The sequence below is a fragment of the Acanthisitta chloris genome, unplaced genomic scaffold (assembly GCF_000695815.1).
Source record: "Acanthisitta chloris isolate BGI_N310 unplaced genomic scaffold, ASM69581v1 scaffold24428, whole genome shotgun sequence".
NCBI lineage: Eukaryota > Metazoa > Chordata > Aves > Passeriformes > Acanthisittidae > Acanthisitta > Acanthisitta chloris.
In genome coordinates this window covers 1-11,868 of record NW_008687890.1, presented here as the reverse complement: position 1 = coordinate 11,868, position 11,868 = coordinate 1, and the positions used below count along the sequence as shown (strand labels likewise).

Here is an 11,868-nt window from a genome sequence, read left to right as displayed (position 1 = left end):
CTGCTGTGAAAATGCCTGTGTAATGCCTTACATAGTAAAGTTCAATTCTGCTGAAGTCTTCAAAGTATCCTAATTATACCATTACCCTGAGCTAGAATGTCTGCTTAGATTTTATGTCAGTTCCTCTTCATTTTCATTTTATGCATATGAAAGCAACTGATAATGAAAACTTCCTGTTTTTCAGATCACTATTTCTTGTCTCTGCACCTCAGAAGGGACCTGCATGTTAAGGTGACTACAGGAATACCAAAATGCCTAATCTGGAGCACCCAGCGTACCCAGCAGCTGCTCTGCTTCGCTTGGAGAGTCTGGTGCCTTGCAGAGACTCCCAGGTGTCCCTGCTGCTCTCAATATTTGGAGAGGTACTGCTTTTTGAACTGGATGTTTGAACAGCACGAACACGTTCTGCTGGCTCAGGGGGGAGAACAGAAGTTAAGGTTGTTATGAACATAGGTTGTCTTTGTTGTGGTTTTGTTTTCCGTTACCCATCTTTAATATTGCTGTGTGGCACATAGATTCTACTACGTTGGAAGGCTGGAGCTGAAAGGATCTAAAAAACCTTGTGTCATTTGTGCCTTGCTCTCTCTGAGGCCTGATTTTGCCATGACTGTTGCAACTTTGCCAGTTAGTATCAGGGTGTCTCTTCTTCCCAGGTCTGAAGTTCAAACCTGGGAATTCAGCTTAGAAATTGTTTGGTTTTGCCTTGTTAATCTAGTATCTGAATGCTTGAATTCTAAGTTCATTAAACAAGTCTGATTCTTAGTAGTTCTGTGTCTGGTCATAAGATTCAGAAATCACTGGCTTGTTAATTGTTTCTGGTACTGCTTTGCAGAGCTGTGGTAAAAAGTAATGGGGATTTTTTCAGCAAACTTAAAAGCAGTTGATACGTCTATTTCGATTCAGTTAACAAAATGGAAATTGGTATATGTTTCTGGTTCTCCCTTTAATTATGGATGATGATGATAATAACATTACAGAATTCAAGTTGATGTATGTATTACAAGCATCGTGGCAACACTTCTTTAAAATAGATACTTCAGTTCCTGATAAATATGCAGGTTGGAATATCTGCATGTCTTGCACAAGAGTGTCTTCATCTGAGTTAATTGGATATTACTGCTTGTCATAAAAAGTGTCAGTTTTGGGTTTGTCTGCGTTTTTTAAGCCAGTGTGTGAGATTCTCAGAAATGAGAAAAACACAAATACTCATTCAGAATGAAACAAAAAGAACAATTTAGTTATTTTCCTTGCATCTTAAAAAAATGACATGAAATATGCAGTATCAGGACCATTAAACAAATGTATCTAATAATGCTTTGTGAGAGTAGAGAGAGCTCTGTTACCATCTCCTCCTCCACACCATTTAATTCCTTTCTGTTTGATGCTAATGTAAAGAGAAGCAGTTTGTAGTGTTTGCAGAGGTTAGGATGATGCATGGCTTGCAATTTGTGCTGATTTTGTTCCAGTTAACTAATTTGAATTAAGAGCCCACAGCTTTTCTCTCTGTGTTTCTGTTGTTTGCTACAGCAGTTTCACTGGTAGTTCTGTGATACTTCACTCTTGGAACTTACCCTCCCAACGTTTCAGTGAAGACGAGACATAAAACTTGATCTTGTTGATTCCATAATAATTGGTATATTTTATATTTAATGCCTCAGTTGAAAAAATGACTTTTCTTCTGGAGGGAAACTTCATTGATAAATTTGTTACTGTTGAGTGAAAAAGAAGAAGAATTGAAATAGCCACAACTTTCTTTTCTTTTCCCTAGCGTCAGCACTTTAGTTTTCCATCCATCTTTATCTATGGACATACATCGAGTGGAAAGACTTATGTGATGCAAACACTTCTAAAGACCTTAGAGGTAAGAACTTTCAAAATGGATATTGAATTTACAATTTATTTATAACTGATCGTCCCTCAAAATAGCCTCTACTTTCTCAAAATGGTTTGTTTCCTCAGCCATTTCTGCCCTCTAGATTCTATCTCCACTTACTGTGTGATAAATAAATCACTCTTCTAACTTCTGCACTTAGGATAAAATGAATTTGTAAACACTGAGATATAGTATAAATCATAGCTTTAATAAGAAGATTAAAAAAAGATAAAATGGAGCTAGATACTGTTCTGCTTGTTTCCTTGACTTAGCCTGAAATAGCTCCAGTGACAATAATTATTCTTATGATTATTCCAGTTCAATCTCAGAGTCACTCATAGGATACCTTTTCTGAATCTTCTTATAATTCTTTGAACTAATTTTACTTGTATATGAAAAGAGCAAGAGAGTATGTGAAGAACAGTAAGAACAATTTGCAGTAGTGTTTTTTTGGTTTATTTGCTTTGTGTTGACAAACTCATTTTAATTAAACTCTGCTGGATGTGTATGATCTATTTAAATGTCAGCCTAAGAGCTTAAATAAAGTTGCTAAAAGCATTCAAAGTAAACACAGCAACCTATACATGTTTGCTGAAAGTGAATCTGAAATGGTGGAAATCACTGCTGGAATACCAGGCAACTGCCTTACTCTTTGCTAGGGATAGTTGTTTTGGCAGACCTGAGGTGAATTTGGTGAGTTCTGCTCAGCCCTTTTGTAGAAGCAGGAAAATCTGAAACTTTGAAAAAGAAACAGCATGTGAGTTTTAAAGTGGTAGAGCAATGTTGCATAGGAACAGTTGATTTAAATCCTGGACAATAAATGATTGTTCTTCTGCTTCAGCCAAAAATCATGCCCTAAATGAGAGAAGTGCACTGATAGCCTTCCAGAACGAGTCTGAAAATAGAAATTTTGTGCACTTTACACAGCTTGATATATATACTGAGTTAAAACCTCTGTGAAACAGCATTCCATTCACAGTTGCTAATGTAATAAAATCAGTTCTCCAGGTGTGTGTGTGCACCAAGCTTGGCATTGCCAGGTCTTTTGCTGGCAGGATGGATATTACTCTCCCATGCCAGTACTGTTTCCTTCTGAATGAGCATCACTTTTAGAAATGTTAGGACTCTATGTTCTTTTTCAGCTTTGCCATCTAAGCTAAACTTCCTTGAATTCCTGCTCTTAGAAAACAGTGTAGGAGTAAGTTAGAAGAAGGTCAAGGAGGACTCCTAAGGCAGATGTTTTTGGAGTACATGAAGTGGAAACTACTGAGAATCCATTGTTTTGAGTTTGGAGCGTTATGTTCCTAGGATGTTGGGACTACAAACTCTTTGTCTCGGTTGTTAAGGAGGAAAACTAATGCTGTCCACTGGGGGAAGAGTTATATCCTTGATTAATACTGGAGTTGCTGTATGTTACTAACCCAAAGTGGGACCTTTGTCGTGAATGGGCTTAATTCAGTTGCAAGGGCTGCAGGCAGTGAAACCTGCTCTACCTTACACATCATGTGGGAATGTGGACTATACAGAAGTAGTAGGTCATAGTGGCTGATGTGTGTTTCTTGCAAAAATAGTTATGCTGAAAATGATGAAGACACACATGGCCTTAGAGTCCATTTCAGTCCCTCTCTGGTCAGTGCTGGCAGAACACTTGGTTCTTGCCTCTTTTATGGCCCTTCTTTTTCTGTTAGTAAATGTGTATATTCATGCTAGTTTTATTCCTTGTTTTAATTTTTCCCAAGACATGTTTCAAAGTCCTCCAGAAGTCAAAGGTATCATGACAGAAATTTCCATCTAAACCTGTGTTTTTGTTATTCATGAACTTCAGGGTTTTAAATCCAATGACAGGTGCCTACTTTGTGCCTAGACCATAAATTTCCATGTTTGTGTTCTCATAGCCCTGATACTTTTGGGAGTCAGCTTATCACATATCTACAGGACTGGGTTTTATGCAGAAACCCCTTCATTCAAAATTCTGCAGAGGGAGAAGAGTAGAAGACAAAGGTTATTATCCTCTCCATGCAGTAGCTTTTCCTGCAGTTCTCCTAGCACGGTGCCACCAGCTTGCAGCATACCCAGAGGTGTGGCCAGGCCCTGGAAAGCAGCAGGATTTAAGCAGCAGCTCTCCCCTACGGAGCTGCCTTTTGCCAAGGATAGGTGTCTCCCGTGTCATGTGGTTCTGTGAATCACATCTGAGGCACTCAGCTTTCCTCCTGCTCTTGGAACAGCTGTGTTTGCAGATGTAGCTGCTTTCTTTTAATGCTGGTCAAAATCATAAGGAAGCTTTTTATTGCTTTCTCTGTGAGTGGATTGCCAGCATGTACCCAGACTTCCCCTCATCTGCTGAATCATATGCCATATATTGTATTTTAAGTAGAAAGACTGGAATGAAGTACTTGGAATTTTTGTTAGAGACACAGACATTCTTGTATCCCACTGACTAATGTTTTCCAGAGGTTTTAATGTGAAGTGTGAAAAAGAGCATATGCCTCACCAGAGAAAATGGAGCTATGCAGATAAAGTGTTTCTTAAAAACAGAGTTGCTAGAAAATTACCCTTTTTTTTTTGCATTTTATAGGTTTGAATACTGGTACTATTTTGTAGTTTATAGTGTCTTTTATTTATAGGCAGATGACCATAGCGTTTCAATATTCCTAAATTGATATCTCATGATATCAAGAATGTATCTCATATTTAGCTTTTTTTCACACACTTTTTCCTCTGGAAAGATCTGGTTTTCTGAAAATGTTCTGCACAATCAGCCTGATCACATGAGTATGATATAGAAGCTTACACACCTTATCATTTGTGTGCAGTGAATGCCTAAAACATGCAGAGTGATTTTGGGGAGTGTGCTCTGTGCTCCTGGATTGCTTCCTTTGTAATGTAAGTTTGAGGCATCCATGTATCCAGATACCATAATTTGGACTGGTTTGTGATACTGTAATGTGTTACAGTTGTCTAATTTTTCTTTGAACTGTTATTTGGTTTCCTTTTTATGTATTGCTTACAATTTTTAAACATAGTTAAAAGATACACTGTGTTTCAAGTGTTTGCACATAATTAGAAGATACACTGTTCCATTTGAGGGTTCATCAGATCAGTCTTTACTTTGTGATACATAATATTTTGACTAGGTACATAATGGATTTTTTATTTTTGCAAGTTGTTTTGGTTTATGCTCTATATTCTGTTGGCAGGATGTGGTTTCTTTCATTGTCTCATCTGGAAAAGAAAACTGATTCTGGAGTATTTACACTGAAAAAGCCAAATAAATTTCTATCTTTTTTTTTTTTTTTTAATCCTCGTCAGCTTCCTCATGTGTTTGTGAACTGTGTGGAATACTTCACATCACGACTTCTGTTAGAAGAAATTCTTACCCAATTGCAAAACTGCTCTTCTTCTGAGACAGAACAGACTTCTCACGTGCCTTGTGACACTTTCAATGACTTCGTACGTCTGTTTAAACAAACTATTGTGAGTCAAGAGCTTCAAGATGAGACATTATACATCGTAAGTAATTTAATGTTTATGTCCAGTTTCATTCCTGTTAAGAGGGTATAATTGTTACTGACAATTTGTCTGTGAAATGTTTGCATTATAGAGTAGTTTTCACAAAAGTTCTGTGCAGACCTCAGAATCTGCTGATGGGGTTAGATTCTTTCTGTTGTTTTGCAGGCTTTAGGTGAGGTTCTCTGTTTTTCCTGGGTTTAGAACAGGATAACTGATAGTGAACGTAAGTGATGCCACATGTTTAAATTGAGTAATAGTGTTACAAAGTCTTTCAATAGAGAGAACCTGTATTTGTTTTGTAATTACTAAGTCATGCTTATCTGTTTCTTTGTGAAGTTTAACAAATGAGAAAGCAAAGGTGGAAACATGGGCAGAAGTGAATCTGTTTTTCCTGGGTTTAGAACAGGATAACTGATAGTGAACGTAAGTGATGCCACATGTTTAAATTGAGTAATAGTGTTACAAAGTCTTTCAATAGAGAGAACCTGTATTTGTTTTGTAATTACTAAGTCATGCTTATCTGTTTCTTTGTGAAGTTTAACAAATGAGAAAGCAAAGGTGGAAACATGGGCAGAAGTGAATTCAAACAAATGAGAAAGCAAAGGTGGAAACACGGGCAGAAGTGATTTAGGATCACAGAACCATTAAGGTTGGAGGAGACCTCTAAGATCATCCAGTCCAACCATTAACCTGTCACTGCTGGAACCCCTAAACCCTAAACCAGATCCTCCAGCACCAGATCCAGAGGCCTCTTAAACACTTCCAGGGATGGTGACTCCACCACCTCCCTGGGCAACCTATTCCAGTGCCTGAACACCCTAACAGGGAAAACATTTTTCCTGACATCTCATCTGAATCTCCCCTGGAGTATGGAAATGACAAGACTTGGTTGGCTAGAATAGGTTTGACTTAGAAGTTGTATTAAATAACTAAAATGCATAAATAAAATGCATCTCTAAAAGTGTTTCTGAGATCTTACGTCTTCAGCCACACTTGTGGCCCTCAGAAACAAGAACTGTAGTTGTGAAATTAAGATGGAATAAAAAGACTTCAGTGGAAAAAAATGATGATGCACTCAAGTGGACTTGACAGGCAAACTGCAGGAAAAACATTAGGAATTCAGATTGCAGGAATGAGTGAGTCTGTAGTAATAGAACACTAGGGTTTGGTTTAATTATTTATTTTAATGTGATAATCTTAACTACATGAAGGAATCAAAATTTGCAGACATCACAGCATGTATCATGGAACAGCTACTATTATTCTTATAATATAAAGGTTGGAAATGGTGCTGAATATCTGAAGGTGCATTAGGTGGTGCAGAAGGTTTCTGCCCTTACCACCGTATGATTTCATTTTTTGTGTGAGGTGAAGAAGGATCACCATCCCTGGAAGGGTTTAAGAGGCATCTGTATCTGACACTGGAGGATATGGTTTAGGGTTTAGGGGTTCCAGCAGAGTGGCAGGTTAGTGTTTGAACTGGATGATCTTAGAGGTCTCGTCCAACCTTGATGATTCTATGTCAAGGGATGAACATAGAAACAAATTTCAGTCATACAAGAGGAATGATGAAAGGACAATGTGAAAGCTGTAGCATTAGTGTTGTGCAAATATCTGTTGTACATTGTTGACCTGCAAAAGATGTGGACTGAAATTTCAGGTCAGTAGTAGGAATTAAGGGGTTTTTTTTAAAAGAGATGAAATTGATTTTATAAGAAAACATGAAAGTGGTTCAAGGTTGAGACCTTAGTGACCCTGGGTCACTCTGCATGTTTCTCACATTGTGCCCATACTGCTTTGTTTTCTTTGCAGTCAGACAACAAGTTCATAGTTATACTGAACATTCTTCATTCTGTTTCACAGGTTATAGTTGAATAAGTTTTATTCTCATTTAAAATTGCTTAACCACTGAGTTAAATAACTTCATGTTATGTTTGGTGGAAACAGTACAGTCTTATAGTTTCCTACAGCTCATGAGGTTAATAAATTCGACATCTTAAAAATTAAATGAAGAAAAAAATGTGCCAACACTTGCAACAGATAAGAACTTATAAATAGACCATTTTAATTTACCATCACAAAAGTAGTATTGACATCCTTCTGCAATTCCATAAGAACCAAATTTAGCACTGTAATAACCTTTAGTGAATGTCACAAAATAATTTTAGTAGTAAAATTTTACTCTCAGATTAGTATTTGAACTAGAAAACAGTTCTATATCAGTAAAGAATTGTCCATGTATTCTATGAAAATCAGCATCACTCAGAAAATGAGATTTTTAACAATGGTTATAGAAAGCAAACCATTAAATAGTGATAAAGGTTCCATTTGATCACAAAAATGGTTGTTGAATTTGAAGAGTTAAGTATTAAATTAGTATTTCAGTTCCATTCTGCATGGGAACAGACAGGAATGGGAGAAATCAATTCATGTTTATTAACCTGTGTCATCTGGATTTATTGTGGAGGGGTTTAAATTGAGACTGATGGAGGACCAGCACACTGGCAGCATGAACTGGCAATGCTACTTCATTCCATTTCATTTCAGTGGTAAATAATGTAATATTTCAGCTCAATTAACTCAGAGTAAATTAAGATAAATGTTTACTTTCAAGGAAAGGATCCTAGATGTTTCTCTTAACCCAAGCATGGGTGCTGAATGCTTGTGATTACTTCTGAAAAATGAATTTATTCCTTTTAACTGCCTGAAAAATTGGAGCAGATATCTTGTAAATAGTTCCTACATTTATAATATTCAGCACTTTAGAGTGGTAACAAGCTACTGTTTCTAATGTAAGTGAGCAGACAGTTTTGAAATGTGTAGTTGTTTTAAAAAATTGAAGGGTGACATGTCTGTATTGACACTAAAAGGCTGTTTCTGTGACCCCCAAGTCAGGGTCACAGTGTGTTTTATCTGCTGTAAGTAGAAACTGTAGCTTGTGTCTCATTTAACTAAAAAGTATTTTCTTTCCACAGCAGTAACTCAAAAGAAGTAATGAACTTCAGAATTTAGATTTATATTGCAAGTAGTAAACAAACCACAAAAGAAATGTGTTTCTCTTCTCTTTATTCATTCTTGTCGAGATTTGGTGTACTGGGAATACAAATGTTTTTGCCAAAGGGCAACCATGCATGTTTTCATGCTTCTAATTTTATTCTCCAGGCTCCAAAATATTAGTTGCAGCTTTAAGCTGTAGATATGCTACATATCTGTTACTGCTGGGTGAGGTTTGGAGACAATAAAACCTGTAAATTTCTAGGCTGCAAACTATGGCAAGAAAAGTTTCTCTCAAAATTCAGTTCAGTGAATTCCAGATGAATTAATTTATTTTTTTTAATATCAGCTCTTGTGTCTGAAAAATTAATCTCATAGTGGGAAAAGATAATTCTCCAAGAGTAAGCATGTAGATACAGTGCTCCAGTGCTGGACATAACTTTGAAATAAATGAAGAATTTGGGGCAAAAATGGAGGTTTCAGTGGTTGTCAGTGATATCATGACTGGTATGCTTAGGTTTTAATTCTTGCTGCCATAAGGCATAAGAATGTTGCTTGTCTGGGGTTTGCATCTTTTTTTAGATGCAGAGCTGCTTGGGCTTCCTGGAAGCACATTTGAAGGAATAATCTCTCCAGTTTCCAGCAGCTAAGAATGAATTTTAAGTCCACGTGAGAGTGGAAGTTGACATTGTCTGTATAATGTCATTATTTTGTTAAAAGGTACTGGATAGAGCAGAACAGCTGAGGGAAATGGAAGCAAACATCCTGCCAGCATTTCTTAGGCTTCAGGAGTTGGTAAGTAGGAAAAAATTAATGTGTGTTCTGTATATTGAGAGTGACTGAACATGTGGTGTCTGTCCATCTAGGCTCACTAGTCAAGCTTGGCAAGTGATTCTTTAGATTAGAAAAGTTGGAAATTAACCTCAAAAAATAAAAATCAACTGACAGTGACCAAAACTAGAAACCAAACCAGAATTTAGATGTTGACAGGATTTTATTACACTTATTCATGCTTTTAAATTGTGTTTAATACTATTTTGTTTTACAGTACCTGAGCTGTTGTGGATCCTTTTGAGGCTGGTGTCAGATACAGAGCTGTCTTTTCTAGGTTATTTTTGGGTTTAAGAATGAAGTTTTTGGTAGGCCACCAGCTATTTCCTTGTGGCTGGAGCTGCAAAGCTCAGCAGCTGTGAATGTGCTTTGTGTTGGTAGAGGGTTTTTGACACTTCTCCTGGAATTGTGGCACAGCAGGTTTCCAGTTGGAGTAAACCACTGCACGTTTCCCTTTCTCACTTCTGCAGCATCAAAGTTTATGCCTTGAAATAAGGAAAAATGGTGTGTTTTCTGAAAAGTAACTGTAGACAAAACCAGGAGCTGCTGGTACTTTGGAATGTATAACCATCTATATAACTTAAATTATACTTGTTATGTCAAGACTCTTTTTGTGTGGTGCTCTTAATCTTCTGGTGACATTGATTTCTCTGTTTACTGACTGAAGACTGATTCACAGCTGTGTTCTTAGTCCTGGCAGCTGTTGCATTTTGTGGCTCTTTTTGTCTGCTCTGCCCATGTTCTGGACTTTGCTGCCCCTGAAGCAGAAAGAGTCTGTTCTGCAGAGAAAGGAAGAAAACTTAGGTCTGTGTTTGGTGTTCAGGGGCCAAACCCCCACAGACTAAGGTTAAATATGCTAGAGAAACACCATCAAATTGAAAAGTATCCTCCAAGTAAGTTTGTCAGCTTTCCTGAATGCTGATACTCCAGTTGCTTGGATTCTGGACTGAGGTTTTCTAAAACTGCTGTGCAGCTGGTGTTACAGAATAGTGTTGTAGGTGCAAATCTACTGCATCACTTCCTTTCCTGGAATGAAAGGAGACAAGAAACTTCATTAGTAGTGAAGGATTTTGTGGGACTGGAGGATCGTTGGTGAAGAATAGGGCATTGGATGCTTAATTTCTATGAGGATTGTGGTGGGAAGTACTGGAGTTTTTCATATTGGGAGATTGATCAGGAACTGAACTCAACATACCTCAGTTACTTCAGTCAGCTAAAACACTGGGAGATATGGGAGAGGAGCACAACTGAAAGAAATCTACAGAGAAATGTTTTCTTATTGAAAGGGGAAAAAAGTGTCATAAAAACAGAAAAAGAAGAAGCAGTAAAGAATATGGGTGGGTGCTGTTTGGGCAAGAGGTGGGAAGAGTGAGTCAAAGAAGATTCTCCCTGAAATTCAGGGAAGGGAGTAGCATCTAAACTTTTCTTTCAAGTCATTCTCAGCTGATACTGAGCATTGTCAGTTCAATCAGGTTCCTTTCTTTTGTTTTATTGGGGAGCCTCAATAGTGTTCAAATGCCTCTCTGGAAGAGCCATATTTAAAAGCATCTCTTGTGCAGAATTTTTGGTATGGTAGCACAAATGAAGAATGACACATTATCTTCACAGATAGTTAGCTTTCTATGAAATGGCTAATATGTTGAAGGGTGACCAAAGGAAGGGATTTTTTTTTTTTTCAATATGAAATGTTTTGTTACTTATTAACCAAAACTTCAAACTCAAGGCAGGTATTTAGTCAATAAAAACTTGGTTAAAAAAGAATATGTTACTGCAAACAGACATTTTTGGTAAGTAGTTAAACAGTTGACAGAGAACACATATATATACACTTCATTTTTGTTTTGGAATGTGTTTGTTTGTCCTTAAGGACCAGATTACCTTAAAATAAAACACAGTATTGCTGGTTTCAGCAGTGTTGAGCATTCTTTTGCTTTGTAACCTTTCCTGTTTGCTCTGAAAGTCTGGGTTTAATTACCAAAGGAAAATGCTGTCTTAATTTTGGGAGTAAGGGATGGAATCTGCTCGTATTGTGTAGTACCAGATCTGTATCACCCCCCAAAGCTTACATGTCAGTGAAATGGCAAGGGATGCAGAGAAATATCATATAATTATGAAAATTTGCAAATGTATGAGCTGCTTGATTAGGCCAGCTGAAGCTTTGTTGCTATGCTGGTAATTTGTATTAAACTGTAAATGTGATCATTTTCATGGAACAGAAAAGTCACAATAATAATTTTTCTCATTGATGCTATACCATGCACTGTTATTTTGTTCTTTTCCTGATCTCTATTTTTTTTTAATTTTTCCTTTCCTTGTGCAGACTGACGCAAATGTGACAGTTGTCCTGCTCAGTGAAATAGTTTGGGAACTGTTTCGTCCAAATGTTGGATGCTTTGAGCCTTTCACCTTGTATTTCCCTGATTACAGCATAGGTAAACTAATTCTTTAACCTATTTTTTAGGTTATATATATGATACTTCGTCAAAGAACATACAAATGTTTTTTTCCATGTTTATCAGTGTGCCTTTTACAGAATCCAGAATATGTAATAGCTACTGGAATGTAGAAGTCTGTATTCACACAACCTCTAACAGGTTTGTCTTTCACATAGAATTGTAGTCATCAAGGTTGGAGGAGAAGTCTAAGATCATCCAGTCCAA

General features: G+C 37.1%; 1 protein-coding gene across 1 annotated transcript; it reads left to right on the top strand.

Annotated features, from left to right (window-relative positions):
• Positions 1 to 251: 251 nt before the first annotated feature.
• LOC103808062 (origin recognition complex subunit 5-like) lies at positions 252 to 11,640 on the top strand (the record flags this gene model as incomplete). The annotated part of the gene is made up of 5 exons (XM_009080826.1): positions 252 to 362; positions 1,769 to 1,861; positions 5,183 to 5,383; positions 9,098 to 9,172; positions 11,529 to 11,640. Coding segments are annotated over exons 1-5 (592 nt in total), but the record flags the coding sequence as incomplete, so codon positions are not given.
• Positions 11,641 to 11,868: the final 228 nt, after the last annotated feature.